The 17,819-nt window shown below is 45.8% G+C and overlaps 2 protein-coding genes across 12 annotated transcripts in view; one reads left to right on the top strand and one right to left on the bottom strand.

Annotated features, from left to right (window-relative positions):
• The window catches only part of FAM13A (family with sequence similarity 13 member A), a 129,221-nt gene extending 124,624 nt beyond the window's left edge, over window positions 1-4,597 (top strand). For 8 of the 9 annotated variants that reach the window (XM_030492013.1, XM_030492014.1, XM_030492012.1 and 5 more), the window contains one exon: window positions 709-4,597. In XM_030492013.1, the coding sequence (XP_030347873.1) occupies window positions 709-835 (127 nt within the window). In that variant the 3' untranslated portion in view covers window positions 836-4,597. The remainder of the gene's footprint in view (window positions 1-708) is intronic. The other variant, XM_030492017.1, reaches the window with a different exon arrangement.
• Window positions 4,598-7,989: 3,392 nt separating this feature from the next.
• HERC3 (HECT and RLD domain containing E3 ubiquitin protein ligase 3) overlaps window positions 7,990-17,819 on the bottom strand; it is a 50,750-nt gene continuing 40,920 nt past the window's right edge. For 2 of the 3 annotated variants that reach the window (XM_030492772.1, XM_030492773.1), the window contains 5 exons: window positions 17,752-17,818; window positions 15,907-15,989; window positions 12,657-12,840; window positions 11,823-11,925; window positions 7,990-9,812 (listed from right to left, as the gene is read on the bottom strand). In XM_030492772.1, the coding sequence (XP_030348632.1) occupies window positions 9,604-9,812; window positions 11,823-11,925; window positions 12,657-12,840; window positions 15,907-15,989; window positions 17,752-17,818 (646 nt within the window). In that variant the 3' untranslated portion in view covers window positions 7,990-9,603. The remainder of the gene's footprint in view (window positions 9,813-11,822; window positions 11,926-12,656; window positions 12,841-15,906; window positions 15,990-17,751; window position 17,819) is intronic. The other variant, XR_003992335.1, reaches the window with a different exon arrangement.

Below are 17,819 nucleotides of genomic sequence, written 5' to 3'. Positions count from 1 at the left end.
CTCAGCGATAGACTAATGGGGTTTTTTCCTCATGATGTATGTTTAGATTTGTGTCCTGTTCTTGCTTGTCTGTGAGGCATTCAGACACTAGTTTAACAAGTATTTCTGCTTTAGTGTGGCTGGGTTTACTGTTCTCAGAAAATGCCCCTCATTAATGAGCTGATAGAATGTTTTAATATATTTATACTCAAATGATCTTGTTAGTTTCTTGCCACCAGCCATCATCCTTAGAGGTTCTTGTAAAATCACTGAAAACTTTAAAGTTTCCTATAACTGGAGAGAAATCTGATCAGGTATCATCTTCCCTTTCACGCCTGTTCATGTAAGTGATGTGGTGGCAAGCCAGGAGAAGCTGTATTTTATTTTGCCATGCTAGCAGGCTGATATTGAGATGGCTCCTGCAATGTTTTTTAACTGTTGTGTAGAGGCTGGTGATTTCAGATAAGCAGGGCATGCTTCAGATAAGGTTTTGCATTTGGAACCATGGGATTGTGTTCAGCCTCAATGTGCAAGCATCCCAAAAAATGCTTGAGCAGTTTTGTTTGCCCTTCTTCTTTTTCCCCCTCTCAAAAGATAAAAGTTTTGGTCTTGTTCCTCGATGGGAAGTGGAGGAGAGGAGCTGCTTTGTAGGTCTTCTGGGGGGACAGAGGGAGGAGGCTGCTGAGGGAAGATGTCCTGTTTTCTCATGATCTGCTTTCACTCCCATAGGAATGTGCAGAAAGAAGACCGCACTCCAATGGCTGAAGAATACAACGAATACAAGCAGATTAAGGCCAAACTGAGGCTGCTGGAAGTCCTGATCAGTAAAAGAGATATTAGCTCCAAGATCATGTAAAGGAAAAAGTTATTTTTGCCAGTAAACAAAGAGGACAGAGCACCAAATGGACAAATGCATGCAGTGGCTGCAGTGGGAGCCTGGCTGGGAAGAGCTGAGAAGCTCCCTGGGAACTGAAGGGCCATTCCCAGAGGTGGGAGGGTGAGGAAATGTGGCTTTCCATCACTCTCTACACTTGCTGTTGCCCACTCTTTCTCCAGGCCTGATGCCCAAAATGGAGTTTGCCAGTGTAGGAGACATGACTCTGCGCTCAGTGACTGCACTGAAGGGATCCTTCTGTTTTGATTTGCTTACAGATCCTGTAATATTTAGAATATCAAAGCCAGCCATGCTATTTTTTTTCCCCAGGATATCGTAGCAAGAGGCACAGTAGGATGAATAGTGATTAAATCATCAAATAGCTTCTACTTTAGTTTAACAGACAAATGCTCTGACTGATCGGATGTGAAGGCACAGGCGAGATAGCGCCAAGACTGTTCTCTTGAAGCTACAGTAAAGATTTGCTCAGACTTTTGACCTGACTGCTTGGAGTCCAGCATTTTCTGTTGCTCTAGAGAAATGGTGTAAGAATCTCCCAGTCCCAGTATAACTCATACTGCTCAGAGCTGGTATGAGTTACAGTTTTGCCCAGGCTTGAGTTGGGTTTTCTTCCCGCTTTCTTGATGGCCAATTCGACTGAAGTAGAAGAAAGGACTTGCATCTGCTTGGGATAGCAAAGAAAATGAGCCGTGCAGCAAGGTTCTTGCGGGCTTGTTGTGCTTGGAAGGTGATACTGTAACATTATGACCGTGTTTGGGCAATTGGGAAGAAAAGAGGTTTTAAAAGCTTTAAGTCAGAATCCCTTGGGATTTTGGTAGCTGATCAGTTAATTGTCTGGTGTCAAGTATCTGGAAGACTCATCACATCAGGACATGTGCTTCATCATCTGGTACAAACATAAGAGTCTAAGCTGGACAGTACACATGGGTGTCATGCATACTTGCTAGCGTAAATTTTGTGCTTTCATGTACACTTTCAGACTCTGGGCTGCAGCAATGACACTGTGGCAGTGGCAGCAAGGGGTGATCTTCTCTTCCTGGTGTGTATAGGTGGTATACCAGCACAGAGCATACTGTGGGGAACTGGCGGCTTAGAGCCATGGTCTGCCAGTGGAAAGGGCCCATGTCTCAGGTGCAGGTTTTGACAATTCAGTGTTTTCAAATTAACTTATGAATGATATAAAGAATCATAGAATGGTTTGAGTTGGAAAGGACCTCAAAGATCATGTAGTCTATACCCGTGCCATGGGCAGGGGCACCTTCCACTAGAGCAGGTTTCTCAAAGCTCCATCCAACCTGGCCTTGAACACTGCTAGGGATGGGGCAGCCACAGCTTCTCTGACTTTCAGAACAGAAAGTCCTGGGACACCTGATTCAGGTGTTCATGTCAAACAGATGCTGCCTGAAGAAGTGCAAGGTGGCAAGTCCAGGGATGCACCACATAGCTGAGGGCTCACAGTTCTGTGGTCCCAGGCCACTGGGCTTGCTTCCCACTCCAGAGGCTTGTCTGCATCCACTCAGCCTGCTCTGAGCCAGGGCCTGACCCTGATGTCCCAGGGAGAGCATTTCTGTAATGCTTTCTTTGGTGTTGACCCCTGTGGAGCTAATGTGCAGAAGCCAAATGGCTGGGATCAAATACAGTGCCAGTCATCGTAGCCAGACCTCACACAAGTCATGCCGAAAGAGGCAAGAAGACAACTCCCAGAACAACTTTTCCCCCTTCCTTCTTTACCTGGGCAAGTGGGCTCACAAATACATGTATTTGAGTTGTGGTACTCAGACTCACCCCCTTTCACTTGCTGTATGTGCTGTGTTAATTCTTGCCGAGGCTGGTGCTGTTTTGGTCTCTTCAGATTCCCATACACCCTTCAAAAGGCAACCTTCTCACAGTGAGTTTGCACATGCCCGTTTCTAGTCTGGATGGGTAAGGCAATGATGTGTGTTAATTATTAATGAAAGCACTTAGGATGGGGACTCCCAGGTCATTTGCTTGTTGTTTCTTTGTTTTACTGATTGCAGAGTTGCCTGTTCTATACAAAATCAGTGAAGGCTAAACTTCAGATTTCCAAAGAGTCCTGAGGACTTGTGTGCTGACCTGGGGCCTGGCTCTCCAGAGATGCTGAGTTCCCATCACTTGAGGGATGTGGGGCTCTGCCTCTGCCACACTGAGCCTTTGGGTGTGTTAACTGGGCTGTGACAGATGGGTGCAAAAGCTGCTTTTGGAGATGTTTGACTGGAAGGAAAGCCTGATCAGGGTAAACCTCTGTTGGAGCACAGGGCAGCCCAGGAAATCAGAGCCGTGCCTTTGTACTTCAGCCTGCTCTTACGGACTCGTCCTCTCGGAGACCACAGTCGGCTCTCCCTAGTTATTTAGGTATTTTGGCTCAGTTTTGAACTGTTCAGGCCCAGTTCAGCAAAGCAAAAACATGGGCGGTGAGCATGTGCCTCAAGCTGGTCTTCATTTGGGATTTCGCTGAATGGTGATGGACTAAAGCTTGAATCTGGGCCTGGACATCTTTATATGGACAAGAGAAGCAGTTTCTGCCCTTTTTCATAGCCGTGCATCTTTCCAGCAGGCCAAGGTTTTCCAGGAATATGTTTTCTCTGCTTATTTTTTAAAGCCTGTTTGCACTGTGTACTGATAAATTATCTGTTTTGCTGGGTTTTGCCCCTGACAAATCTTGATAAATGAATATGTAGGGAACAGTCCATTTTATTTTTAAACTGATGAGATTGTAGCATTTTCTGATGCTTAGTTACCGCTGTTTACATGGTATATTGCTAGAGTTTCAGATAGTTTATATGAAATGTAAGTACAATTATGCACTTTAGAGAGTTTCTATTTTTGAACTTTGAAAGCTAAAAGAAACAAAACCTGTTAACTGAGATTGTACATTAAAACAAACAAAACCCCATACCTAGCCATTTCTCTTTTTAAACTGTTCTTTCCCTATGGCAAAGAGGAAGAAAAACCATCTGCCTGATTGCAAAGGGAACCGCTAGGAAAGACTGTCATAGAGAAGAAATGGATTTTAAAATCAAAGTCCTGGAAAGACACATACAAATGCTCAATGTTCTGCCCTGGGTTTGCAGATGCTGTCACTCCTCTCTCCCAGGCCTGCACAGGAGGAGGGCTCTGAGGCCTGAGCACTAAAATGTTGTCTTTGTATCTCCCACAGCTGATTTGACTTCCCACTAACCACAAATAGCCAGAGAGGATGTTTGCCCTGCCACACTCCTCAAAGTCAACATCTCTGTGTTTTGTTTGACGGTTTGTCTATGCCAACATCAGTGACTATTGACTGGAGAACATTAAATACAAGACTGTGTGTTTTAAAAGGTGTGAAGCACTGTACAAAAATGTACTTTATGTGATATAAATAAGCTGTTGAGTGTAAGACAACCTGTTTCCGTGTCACTAGAACAAACTGTCTCCTGTAGGATGGCAGTACGGTCTGTTGGGCTTCCCATCCACTGGGGCCATTTCAGACACGTGTGTCTGTGTGTTACCACGTTGTGGTACAGTAAATCACCGCGGTTTATTTAAATGATGATGATGATGAATGGCTTGTTGACAAAATGAGGTTGCAAGAGTTAAAGATAGAGGAAAAACTTGTTATTCTTACAAGTTGCATTTGGTTTTATTCTGTTTACTCCCAAGTAAACAGTCAAATAATGGATGTTTATGTTCAAGGCAATGAAATTAAAGCATCTTATCTTTTAATTATTCTGCTAAGACATCAGTTGTTATTCCTGGTATGTGTAAGATTCAGAGAGTAAGAATCCTCTTTGGAGATGTTTGCAAATCCATGATTCATTGGTACTTGAAGCAAGCCACAGAGGTGAGAGCCGAGACGTAGCCTGTGACTGTCCCCACGGTACCCAGAGGTGAAACTCATCCCTGCTGGTGGGGCCATCCGTGCCTGCTGCTGGCCGGGGCTGGGGCTGAAGTGGGGGCCAGTCAGCAGGGCCATCCTGGGGCTGCGCTCTTGCCCTTGCCATCCTGGTGGCAACCGGTGTGGGTTTGGTCCAGGGTGTACATACAGGCCGTGGAGTTGTGCTTCAGCTTGTGCTCCAGCTTACTTGGGCTTCACTGTTTCTGTTTCCCATCTATTGGAGGGGGGTATGCAAAGGCTGCTGACTGTGGGGAAGGGAATTTGAGTCGAGACTGGTTTCTCTAAGCCAAGGCAGAGGAGAGGGCTTTGTTTACTTATGTACAGATGGGGATGTTAATTTTACATTTGGAAACTGTAAAAAGTGATGTGTTCATCTGTCCTCTAGTGTGGGATAACAGCATGGAAAGGGTGGCTCGCTTCCTGCCTATCTCTGGACACTGCCATATTCCTAAGGGCAAGAAGACCCTTTATCCCAGTGGGTGCACTTACAAAGCACCTTCTGGTTTGGCAGAGGATGCCCATTCCAGCACTATCCCCTGCCTGCGTTGCCAAAAAAAATGCTGTTAGCACCAAGAGCATGAGCAGAACCAGACCAAAACCTGGGCCCTGCACTTGTTGCATGCCTGGGCTGATTTCATAGTTGTGTGCTGGGAAGTGACTGTGTTCACTTGCCTTTGGGATGTGGTGCAGTGATTCACAGGCACTGACCACACTGGAGCCTGACCCTGTGGCTGCTGGAGTTAACCATCTTTCTCACTGGCTCCAGCAGGAAGACAACCCTTAGGATGAGGCGCACACTCGGTACATGTACCAGCACTTGCTGGACTCAGCTCTTCAAAACCCTTTGCCGTGAGTTCTGTGATACTGCTCTGACTGCAGAATTTATGTGTGTAGAGAGAAATCTCCCTATGTCTGTCTCACCTAAATCCCTCTCACTCCTCTGAAGAGGAGCTGTCCTCCTTTGCTGTCTCCATGGTCCTTGCTCAGGAGGGGGTGAGCTGTATTAATGCTAAATGTGATGACATGCTGGTAAACAGGGTCAGGGGGGTTCAGGGTCAGGGCAGTGCTGTTTCTGCAGGGGATTGCCCTTGCAAACATTTAAACAGTACAAAAAGCAACTGTTCTCCAGCCATAAAATGGTAAATTGAAGAGACAACTACTGAAAAAAACCTAGGGAGCTTATTATCTGTAAGTAAGTGCGTGCAGTGGGTGAAATTCCAGCCTTACTGAAAGCCAGTGTTGCTGTTAGCTTTGCAATAGCACTCAACTGTGCTTCACCATTTCTTTGGGTCTTTTTTAAAGACAGGGTAATGAGGTTAGCCCAGCCTCAGATAGAAAAGTGACAAAGGCCACTATTTGGAAAAAATAAAAAAGACTGAAATTGTCACAGACTGAGTAACAAATAACTTTTGCACAGAGTTCAATAGCTGGGAAAGTACAAAGTAACCCATGGTCGGTAGAAGGGGAGTAAGTGGGGCTGAGTGCGCCTGGTATATCATACTACCAACCAAAGGTCACAGCCTGCCATGGCTATAGCAGACAGGCAACATGCAGAGCTGCACAACGAGCATGAGCCAGGTTGACACTAAGCAGGATTTCCTGGTCCCTCATGTTTTTCCTTTGGGATTTACGGAGGTGTTGGTGCCTGCACCCATCACAGCATGCAGCATCCAAGGCCCTTTGCTTGGGATTTGAAACACATAGATTGGCTGTGAGAGGCCAGCGGTGACCAGCCCCTCTCCACCTCATGGGCCTTGGTGCCCCCATAGAAAGAAAAGTCAGGGAAAACACATAAAAAGCCCTCGTCCTTGGAGCTGGATGTAGAGCAATGGCTCCAGGTATTGAGAGGCACCAACCTGTACTGTCACTTGCAGCACCAAGTGCTGGACACTTGCTGGACCTTCTGTGTTCAGAGTGATCCTTATGCCTCCCTTTGCACACCTGCATGCAGTGGTGAACCATCTCCTAGTATATGGATATGGGTATACATCAAACAAGATACAGTTCTGCAAGGAACTAGTAATAATCACTTTTTGTAAGACTGCAGTTGCTGTATAAAAGCAACTCGGTAAGCGTCACACAGCCCCTGTAGGCCACATACAGCTACAGAAACCTCAGCAAATAGGTGCCTGGCTCTGTTTACATGATTTATGTAATCAAGTTTAATCTGAAGCTACAGCATCTTTTTTAAGGTAAATGGCTCAGCAAACATTATGTGTACATGTTGTATTTTGTATCAAACAGGGAAATAAACCTATTTTGACTGCAGGTGGTTGGTGACAGTTTGTTACATGCAGGACGCTCACTGCCAAGGGTGGCTCAGCTCTGCTCGCCCATGGCTGGGCAGCAGCAACCACCCTGCCCTTGTCCCCATGGCCTTGGGCTGGCTCTTGCCATAGTAGAGAGGAGAAGCCAGGTTGATGTTTCACTCACCCCTGCCTTGAGTTGAGTATAACATCGCCCCAAGATGAGGTGGCAAGGGAGGGCCTGAGCTGCAGGTGCATAGCAGTGTGCACACCGAAGGAGCACTCACCCTAGCCCCTTCCTCTTCCTCCTCCTCCTCCTCAGCTGAAGAGGACTGACATCTGCTAGTGGAAAATAGGTATGTGTATGAGTGCATGAGGTATAAATATATCTATACACACGCATGTAGATATTATGTAAAAGAGCATACACACTTCTGTATATTGTGCATAATTACACAGACATATCTACAATCATACAACACATGCAATACACTGTATGCACAAGACACTCTAAATCCAAAGTGTATATGTTCTATATACACTATTATAAAACTATACAGACACCAGATGCAAAGCACCCTCTCCCCAGGCCCATGTTGGGGCGAGTTGGTGGGGGCTTCCCAAGCTAACAGAGCAGCATGCCCTGGCACTCAAGGGAGCCTGTCAGCCACCAAACTGCACCCTGCCTACACCTGCGGGACAGGCAGGAGAGGCCAAAGCCTGGCAAAGCCTTGGTGGCCTTCAGTGCTATGAAGGAAAGCACCACTGCACACATTGGTGCCTGTGAGGTGTGAGGAAAGGAGGAGAAACACGAGGGATGTGGGGATGAAGGGATAGAGATGGACAGACTCAGGTCTGCTCTTCATTCCTGTTCCACAGAGGACATGCCTGACTGGCTGAGCCTGGACAGGCAGATAAAACTCTTCCGGCTCTGTCAGTGGAGGCAGCTTCCCGACACAAAGCCAGCCACTCAGTCAGAATTAAACATCAGATTTATTGCATAATACTGTACTATGTACACACACATTGAAAATAAACATTTGATATAATTGTATATTTGTCCTCAATGCTGCATTAGAAAGAGGCTGAAGGGCTCCGATAGCCCACAGCTTGTCTTAAAAAAATCCAGAAGCCTAAAACCTTTTGTTACGAGGTGCAAAGTTCAATACTGTCTATTGAACATGGTGCATAAATACTATGTCCTAATAACAAGTTAATGTCAAAACCACCCTAGGCTTAAAATGAGATTTACATCAAGACCTGAAAAATGAGAGGAAAGGGAGGGAGGGGGAGTAAAAGGGGAAGGAAATCATTCAAACTTCATTTAACGGCGGGGTGAGACTGGGGGAAGAGGATAAAGGCTCTCCAGTCTTACAGCATATATTTAGGTAATGATTTTGCCTACTCAAGTACTCCTGTACGTTTCCAGTCTAATTCATACAGATTGTCTTTCAGGGCGACTCTGCCAAACAGCTGTCAAGTGAAAGGGCTCCTCTCAAACAGCAAAACAGTGTGACCCTAACTGCAAAAATAAAACCAATCTCCAAACTGAGGGTTATGCCTCTGATCTGAATCTCATGCCTGTTTGTTTGTTTTCTCTAACTTGGTGAGACTGGAGAGCTCATACACGCCTCATGCACTCACACACACATACTTTCACACACAGGTGACTCCTGAAGAAACGTGGCAGTGGTAAGAGCAGCCCCTCACTTTGCATTGGAATAACAGCTCTGTTCAGGTGGAAAAACAGGGCTTGGCAAAGCCTACCTGTCTGGCTTGTGGACTTACCAAGGTACAAACACCACGCAAGAGAGATGCATTTTGAGAAACCCATTATCATAGGTAGGGTTTGTCCTTCCACAAGCCTCAACACAAAGCCTGCTCCAGAGGAGCCTGAGGCTTCTTTAAGATGACACTGCTTGGAAACAAAATTTGAGACAAGTGATTAACAAGCCAACTCCCCCATCCATCACATTCTCCATGAGACAGCCTGGTGCAAAAAGACAGAGCACCCCTAATACACCACCCCAGGCGTCACAAATGACATCCCAGCCCATTACCATCCACCAAGAAGCAAAGGGCAGAAGGGTATTTCTATTCGAAGCAAGCAAGAACCAGCTTGCATTAAAAAAGGGAGGAAAAAAGGGTGTCGGGAAATCACAGCTTTTCAAAAAGGAGATCACTATTTCATCCTCAATTTCCATCATAGCCTAAATGCAAGGAACATCAAAATATTTAAACTTGATTCAAAGGACAGGTAAGTGTGTGTGTGTAGGGGCAATAAAAGCAAACTACAAGGAATTGCTGTGAGGGCAGTGATGTCCAGTTGGGAGGGGAAACAACAAAAATGCCCACCGAACTAATTTTGTTCAGCAGATGAGAAAATTCAGAGCAATAGCCTCTCCCTGCTGAAGCCCCACAAAATGATGGGGGAATCAGGCTGAGACTGCATCATCTCAATCTATTATTATTATTATTACTAATTATATTTTCCCCCCAAATGTCCTGATCCATTCCCTTACAAAAATAAAGCCAAGCCCATTGTTTTCTTCCTCCGTACCCAAGTGTCTGTGCCTCTCCCGCACAGGTCAAGCTAAGCTAAAGCCCTCGTAGTGATCGATGGCTTGCACCAGCCGGGCACTGAGGATCTCCTTGCTGCTGTACTTGGGCAGGTCCAGGAGGTTGTAGCAGGTATGTGCCACAGGCAGGTACTGCTCCCCGCTGGTGGTGGACTGGATGACGATGCGCAGGCTGGACATGCCGTAGATGGGAATGCGGTCGCTGCCCGTCAGGAACACTGGGAGAAGCAGAGGGAAGGGTGGGCAGTTCAGGCACCTGAAGGCAAACTCCATCCCCACCCGCACCGCAGGACCCTGCCTGGAGGGGCTGAAACGCTGCATGAACTCCATACAGGGCATGACCAGCCTCACAGGGGAGGTGCAGGAGAGCAGAGGCAAGAGGCAAGGCCACTGCTGGGTGCACAGATGAGAAAATAGACGCCTATGACACCCTCTTCCTTTAAAAGCTTCCTCCTATGCCCAGGCAGGATAAAACAAAGCCAGGGCTGTCTAATGCCCATAGCCCCATGCGGAAAGGCAGAGGGGACAGCCTCCCTGCTGCCACCCCTCCCAGACACAGCACCTCAGTGCTGGAACCAGGGTTGGTTCCTCCTTGCTGCTCCTCATCCTACTCATGCTCCCCCTGAGCATGACCCTTATGCACTGTCCTAGCCACGGCAGTTGGAGAGGAGTTACCCACAAAAGCCTCTGCTGTGAACCAGGACCTCGGGACCCTCTCTACAGCTGCTCATTTCAGTGTGCAAGTTCTGGCTGAGCCATTTTTCCAACTCAAACATGCAGGACAACTACTTGACTGCTCATTTCTTTGGGGGAAAAAAAAAAAAACCCTCTCATAAAACCACTGGCCTTTACCTTTCCAGCAGTCACAGAATCACAGAGTGGCTGAAGTTGAAGGGACCTCTGGAAGGCCTCTGGGCCAACCCCCAGCCCAAGCAGGGCCACCTAGTGCAGGCTGCCCACAACTGTGTCCAGATCTTGAATCTCTCCAAGGATGGAGACTCCACGACCTCTCTGGCTAACTGTGCCAGTGCCCAGCCACCCTCACAGGGAAGAAGCCCTTCCCGATGCTCGGAAGGAACCCGCTGTGTTTCACTTTGTGCCCATTGCCTCTGGTCGTGTCACTGGGCACCACCAAGAAGAGCCTGGCTACGTCTCCATTGCACCCTCCTTTGAAGTATTTGTACTCACTGATTAAGTCCCTGAGAGCCTTCTCTTCTTCAGGCTGAAGAGTTCCAGCTCTCACAGCCTTTTCTCACAGGAGAGGTTCTCCAGTCTCACAATCATCCCAGCAGTCCTTTGCTGGAGTATCTTCAGTGTGTCCATGCCTCTTGTACACTGAGGAGCCCTGAACTGGTCCCCGCACTCCACGTGTGGCCTCACCAGTGCTGAGCAGAGGGGTAAGATCACCCCCTTTGACCTGCTGGCAACACTTCCCCTAACACAGCCCAGCATACCATTCACCTTCTTTGCAGCAGGAGCATGTTGTTGGCTTATAGACAACATGGTGTCCACCAGGACTCTCAAGGGAGCAGAAGTTGCTGGGTGTAGCAACAAACCCAGAACCAGCTGCCCTTAAAACCGTGTATTTCTCCTTGTCCTCCGTTTTGTCCCCAAATAAAGTGACCCCCACACAGCAGCTCAGATCTGTGGGTAGCTGGGAGTGTCGAAGAACTTCCCAAGTCCACTTCTGCAGAGGATTTCCTCTCCGTCTCAGCCCACATCCACAAGGAGACCACAATCAGGAAAGGAGGTGTCTGCTACCCAGTCACACCAATATGTGGTCTCATTTTCCTGCCACATTACACACTAGCTTCTCCACTCAGCTGTCACCCTACTACTGCCCCATTACTCCTAACAAGAGGAGTGCTGCAATGCCTGAAAGCTCAGCTTGCAGAAGGAACCAGAAGAAGCATGGGCACTGGGGGCTGCTATGAATTCACCATCTGGCAATGCCAACAGATAGATGATACTGCATGCCCTTGAGAGAGACTGCACTGGATCTTGTACAACAGATATACCCCAGTGATTCTGAGGGTAAAAATGAACACAAAAGACAAGCCCAAGAGAGGGAGAAAACACATTATCTGACTAGCAGATAACTCAGGAGATGACAACCATTCATGCTGGATCACCTTCTAGCACTTCATGTAATGTGCCACAACCCTGGAGCTCTGCAGACACTCCCAGCTAAGTCTTCAATTTCAGGAGACACTCTGCAAGATACTTACAGAGAAATTTCTTCTTCTTTTCCAAGGGAAATGCATGGAAGATTTCCCAAAACATTCTCACAGTTGGGTGTGTTGCAGTGTAGTCTCCCTTATAGATGGCACTCTGTTGAAAAGCAGAAAGTCACATCATTTCATCTGGCACTAGAAAGCAAAGACTCAGCAGAACCCAGACCTGATCTCTCATGGTATCTGACATCAGACAGTTACAAAATGGAGTACAGGATGGGTCAAGGGCAATAGTATGGCTCAAAGACCCAACAAAGGGTTCTCCTAGCAATATATGGAAGAGGCATTAGGCCTCTAGCTATTCAGCTAATTACATGTGTCACAAGGAATCCTGAAGCACCTCTTCACAGGCTGGACTCGTGAACAGGAACACATGTTCCGCATTGCAAAGCCACTTTTACTGCTGAAGCTGAGACAGAGCAAGACTTACTTGCTGATCTATGCATTTTGAGAGGATACAACTCTTGCTTTGCACCCAGACTCCCCTTTGAATTCTTGCCTGTGCACTTTTTGCCTTTGTGCAGTGGAGCAAGTTTTACTGTAGGGAAGAGACAAAATCAGGGTCTTCACCTTCAGTCTTAGGTTTCATCCCTAAAAACAGCAGATGGGAGTCCTTCTCCCTTGTCCTTTCTCATCCTAAATTTCCTCCCTGAGCTTCATCAGTAGCAGGACAGCACAGTAAGAAACTTTCCATGTGAATGAAAGATGTACAAGGAGCATTTAATATAAAGACATCTGTGGCTCATGACCTCTCATGTCCCAGGCAGTGCCCATCTCATGCAAGTACTTGTGAAAAAGAAGAAACATATGACAAGAGGGAAGCTTTACCTCTTCCAATTCCTCCCAGTTGTAGTTACTGTTTCCAACTATCATGGCCCTGAGCTCTGTGGGCTGGAAGAGTTCCAGGACTTTCCCACCACACACTTTCAGGAAGCCAGTGGAAAAGGCCGTGTACCACTCATGGATGGAGAGGTTGAAGATGTAATTTACGTAGGCTTCAACAAATTCTTCCCTGGTGCATCGAGAGAGAGCAGGCAAAGGAAAGCACTTTTAATTATATGCCTGAGCAGCAGCACTGTGAAGTTTTCCTGTTTCTGCCTATAATATGTCTTGCAAACATGGGTCTCCAACAGGTTCAACCCACTGCCCTCCTCTCACTGAGCTGAGTCACTGCAACGTGGACAAAGTATGAGGCAGCAAGTACCAGCATGTGTCTGCTTACTCCCCAGCATTGAGAGCATGGGAGGTCCCCCAGCAGCACAGGCTCTATACTACCAGTAAACCCACCCAGTGGCCTTGCATTCAGTTGCCCACAGGGCCAGGAGGGAGCCAGGGTGACACCAAGCACTGGGGAGGTGCCAAGAACAAGAGCTCTCTTCCCTGTGGAACCCATGGCCTGCACAACAAAGACTGTGTTAAGCAGGTATCAGGATTCAGTCAGCAAAGGTACATGTCCTGGCCCAACTCTTGCAACCCTACATTTAGGGAGTCCAGGAAATAACCTGCAGCTCTTCTCAGTCTGCAGGTGTCTGGGGTTACTCTGCACTGTGCCCACAAGCAATGAGCTGGGACTGCCAGGTTGCTGTGAGCAAGCACTCCGCTGGGGACAGGGAACAGAGGGTGCTCAGAGTCCTAGTTAGGTGAATTTTCAGAGGCAGCTCCTGCTGACTCAGTCCCCAGTGAGCCTTCCCAGTGGTTCAGCACTTTCAAAGCCAAAGCTGTAGCCTAGAGGCAGAGTGAGGAAATGCTGCTCTGTAAAGTATTGATCTGAAACTCCTGGCCCCAAAGGGAAAGCCACCAAAAGAAGTCAAGAAACACCCCTCACTACAGAGCAAGAAAATAGTCCTAGAAAGCACAGAAACCTCCTCTTCAGCCTTCACACACTGGTTAAATAAATACAGGACTTGTTCATCTGGAGCATGTGGCAAAGAGAATGACTCCTCTCAGAATGACATCCCTGTTTTGCTTCAAGGGCTCCCAAGAACAGCATTAAAATAAAAACAACATTCTGTAGTCACTGGCAAGAAACCTATGGCAGACCTTGGCCAAACCCTGTCTCTGGATTTTGTTAGGATGTTAAGCAACTTTATTTTACTTTCTCTTTCCTAATCTCCAAGCACCATGATCCGAGTGCAACACTAGAATTCTATTTGCGCAGTGACATTCTCGCCTGACGCTCAAGAGCAGCTCACACCTGCACTCAGCTCAGGGAACACCACAGGACCTGGTATCTCAGCCTCTAGCTGAGGAGGTCACAGCTGAAAGAACTATTTTGACTTTCTGGTGAAGGAATTCTCAATGCATGTGCTATGTAAAAGCAGTGAGGGATGGGTGCAAAGGTAAAAAAGAAAGATAAGGAAGCAGACTGATAAATGTTTAAACTTGGAATAAGAAATCATATAGCAAAGGGCAAGTTATTTTCCAGCATATTTGTTTTATTGTCATTTTCCTGATAGTTACGGAAAGCCAAGCTGATTAAGCACTTAACTGTTGCTTAATATTTCTCTGGTTGTTACGGTCATGAACCCTTTATCAAGAACATTTTATGCTGTGACACCCAAGAGGAACTCCACAGGACAAGGGAAAATGCAAGCATTTCCTACTTGGCATTTTCCAGTCATTCCTCAGGTCCCAGTGAACCTTCCTCAAGCAGGAAGGGCAGTGCTCAAAGATACGCCCACAGCAAACTATTGAGGCCAGGAGGGCAGCAAATTGGTCCCTGGCCTCTAAATGTAGGGGTGGAGGAAGTCATTAAGCACTGTAAGGTGAACTGACAGCCATGTCTAGACTTGGATTTAAAGGTTAGCTTGAGTTCAAAACTCTTAGTCAAGACAAAGAAATTGCATTTTGGAATGTGTTATGCCAGTGGAGCTACACACTAGCCTTTCTCCTTAAAGATTTTCTTCTCTTTTGCCTATCCTGACTTAAACAGTTGTAGGAGCTAACCTGGGTGCTCTCCTCAAACATTCACTCAGCTAAAATCTTTGTTCCTCCCTCTAGGCCAGGTATGGCACACAGTATAAAAATGGCCAACTTTCTTTTGAGTCTACATGCCCAGCCTAAAAACCTGACGGGTACAATCACTGGCACTTTCATTTTTACTTCATTGTCACAAGTGTAAATTAAACTCTCCTCTATTTACCTGAAGCCCATCTTCTCTTTGCAGGGAGACAGACTTACACTGCTCCATCTTCATGTTGGTTTTCCATGGAGGCAGTTATTTAACTGTATAATTGCACCCTCTTGGGCAGTAGTAAAGTAGGTAAGAACGTAATACAGACAAAGCTTTTGTTACAGTAAGGCTTTAGACACAATCAGAACCCTTTAAAATAATCAGATTAATAGGAAATTACTTCATCTCCAGGCTTGCCAGCAAGGTCTTCAGCACTCCTAGCACAAGCCCCTAACCATGCTCTTGACTAGTCACTGGATCACCGTGTTTTGCCAGCAGAGAAAGAATGTGAATACTGCTTCAACTAATAAAGGCATTTGTAGAAATCCAATTACAGGATTATGAGAAGAAAATAGTTTAGCAGCTGGAAAAAAAGGAGGGAAATGGTAGCTGTGCTAGTAACAGCTCTCAGGTGTTCAATCAAACAGAAAGGAATCTATGTACAGCTGGGCCTTATGACTTTGATCAGGGATGGTGGTCCTCTGTCAGGCACAGTCAAGGGAAAGTGTTTCCGGCTCCAGAATTAACAGTATAAAAAAGTTTGCCAGCCTCAGTTTTGTTGGTCACGTACAGTTCCCCTCTAAACCATCAGGGAGATTAATCTTCAAGGGCCAAAATCATGTTGCAACCTCTATTTAGGACGAGAAAACTGTCATGGGTCTATATGAAGGCCTTTTATAGGGAAGATGTCCATCCAAAAGGGTGTGGGACATTTTCCAGACATTGGTGGAAAGATGACAAAAACTTGCTTTTTATCCTAGTGCCACTGGCACCCAGTAACTTCTGAACAACTGGTCTTAGAATTTGTTCACACTGGCTTCTAATTCTCCCCCACATTTCACCTCAAAGTTTCTGTGGCATTGCAGCTGCCTTCACTACACACATCTCCACATGTGCCCCACTTACCTATTGTCCTTCTGCACCATAATTTTATCTCCATCTTCAATCAGGTTCTTCTGCTCTGTCACACCATAGCTTTCCCTGCAGATCTATACAAAAACAGAATGCTAATTTTACCAGAAGTACTTTTCAAGCCATATGCCTGCAGAAAGAATCAGAGTTCTGTTTCACAGTTGATGACTGGCATGTGAAGGGTGGACAAGAAAAAAAGGACATATACAGAACACTTTCTCTGCTCCGAAGGCCTGTGTGCTTCACCACCTTCCATCACTTACATTTGCTGTAGGAGTGGTACTGAGTTCTAAATGCAAACTCAGAAAGGAAAAAAGTTATTCTTTTAGGTAAATTTCCCATAAAAAAAAAAATCCTGTATTTCACTAAGCCCACCTGCTCTGGCAATAAAAAGGACTCTTTTTTATAATAGAAGCTCAGTAGGTTAATTCATCCTCTCTTACTGCAAGATGGCATGCCCACAGAAAGCTTCCTGCTTTCACCTGGCCTAGGATGGCACCAGTACAAACATATATTCTGTACATATAAAATTAGTCACGTGGAAAAAATGCAACAGGTCAATTTTCAAGTTGCCATAAACAAAAGAGGCTCAGATTTTGACATGCAAGATAAGTTCATTTCAAGGTGTGGGATATCAATTATTATTCATTTCCAAGTTTTAGCAGATATATCTGTATGTCTTTATATATTATGCAGTACAGAGTGCAAGAAAGAGAGTAAGTATGCCCTTTTCTGAGAAATGAGAATTTGGGGGAAAATCTCTTGCTTTACTTCAACTGTGTTCTTTTTTCACACAGTCTGCATCACCATTATGGCTTCATTACCTCCTCCTGAATTGCAGTTCTGACTTGCATGAGACACAGTCAGACCCAGGTCTGACTCACTCCAGATTTAAGTTTGATCTAAGACACTATGTGCTCTCATTTATGAACCAAGGAAATGGGCACCACTCTCCTAGCTCAGAAAGGATTTTCTTCATAGTGTGCAGCTAGGTTTCCTGGTACCTTGTTTTTACCCCAGGCAGGCCCTGAACAGAGCCAAGAACTCAGATCAAGCTCAAAATGAACTCATCACTCACAACCTGTTAGCGCAACAGGACTTTAAAGCAAAGACATTGAAACATGGAAGCCCTACCCTGCCCGAGTCAGAGGAAAACATAGCTTGGAGAATAAGAATGCCATATCTCTATGAAGTTCTAAATATTTGCACATGTTGGGAGACATACCTGATATTCCAGTGTACATCAGGATCGAACTCTTAATTTCAGGGACTCTCCACTGTGCAATAGAAACTATTGCATCTAGGTTACTAGCTAGGAAAAAAAGTACTTTTACTGCCATAGTAGCACAGGAAAGCTGACTTCCTCAGCATGTCTCTGAGCAAAATCCTCTAGCGTTTTGTTTCTAAAAGTCTGACCAAGTACACTCATTATAAATTTTTAAAAGTATTAAAGCAAGGAAAATTCTAACTAGTGTTGGTATTTCAAGAATTCACCTAGTGATGGCAAAATCTAACTTCCATTTTCAAGGAGAATTTAGGAATCTACTTCTCACTGTCTCGTGAGAGAAGTTGGCCACTGACATTTAAGCCACGTGCCACAGTGACAACAAGGCTATTTTGAAAACCACTCTGCTTAATCTACTTACTAGCTTAGTCTTCATGACCACATAGAAAAGAACAAGGGAGTGACAGCAAAGAATTTTAACATTAACACTTAACATTAGCATGGGGTATGTGCTACAGGCGTAGTTTGGAATAAACCATAATACACATGAACAAGTAGATGGGCTTCAACTGCATCATACCAATCACATAGTTGATACGTTAAATGTGTCTTACTGTAAAATTCAAGCAGAATGTCTCTTCTACATCTTCCCCAGGGTAATCTAAAAGTTGCTGAAGACTCC

Source organism: Strigops habroptila, chromosome 7 (genome assembly GCF_004027225.2).
Source record: "Strigops habroptila isolate Jane chromosome 7, bStrHab1.2.pri, whole genome shotgun sequence".
Lineage (NCBI taxonomy): Eukaryota > Metazoa > Chordata > Aves > Psittaciformes > Psittacidae > Strigops > Strigops habroptila.
This window is presented reverse-complemented; position numbering and strand designations above follow the sequence as displayed.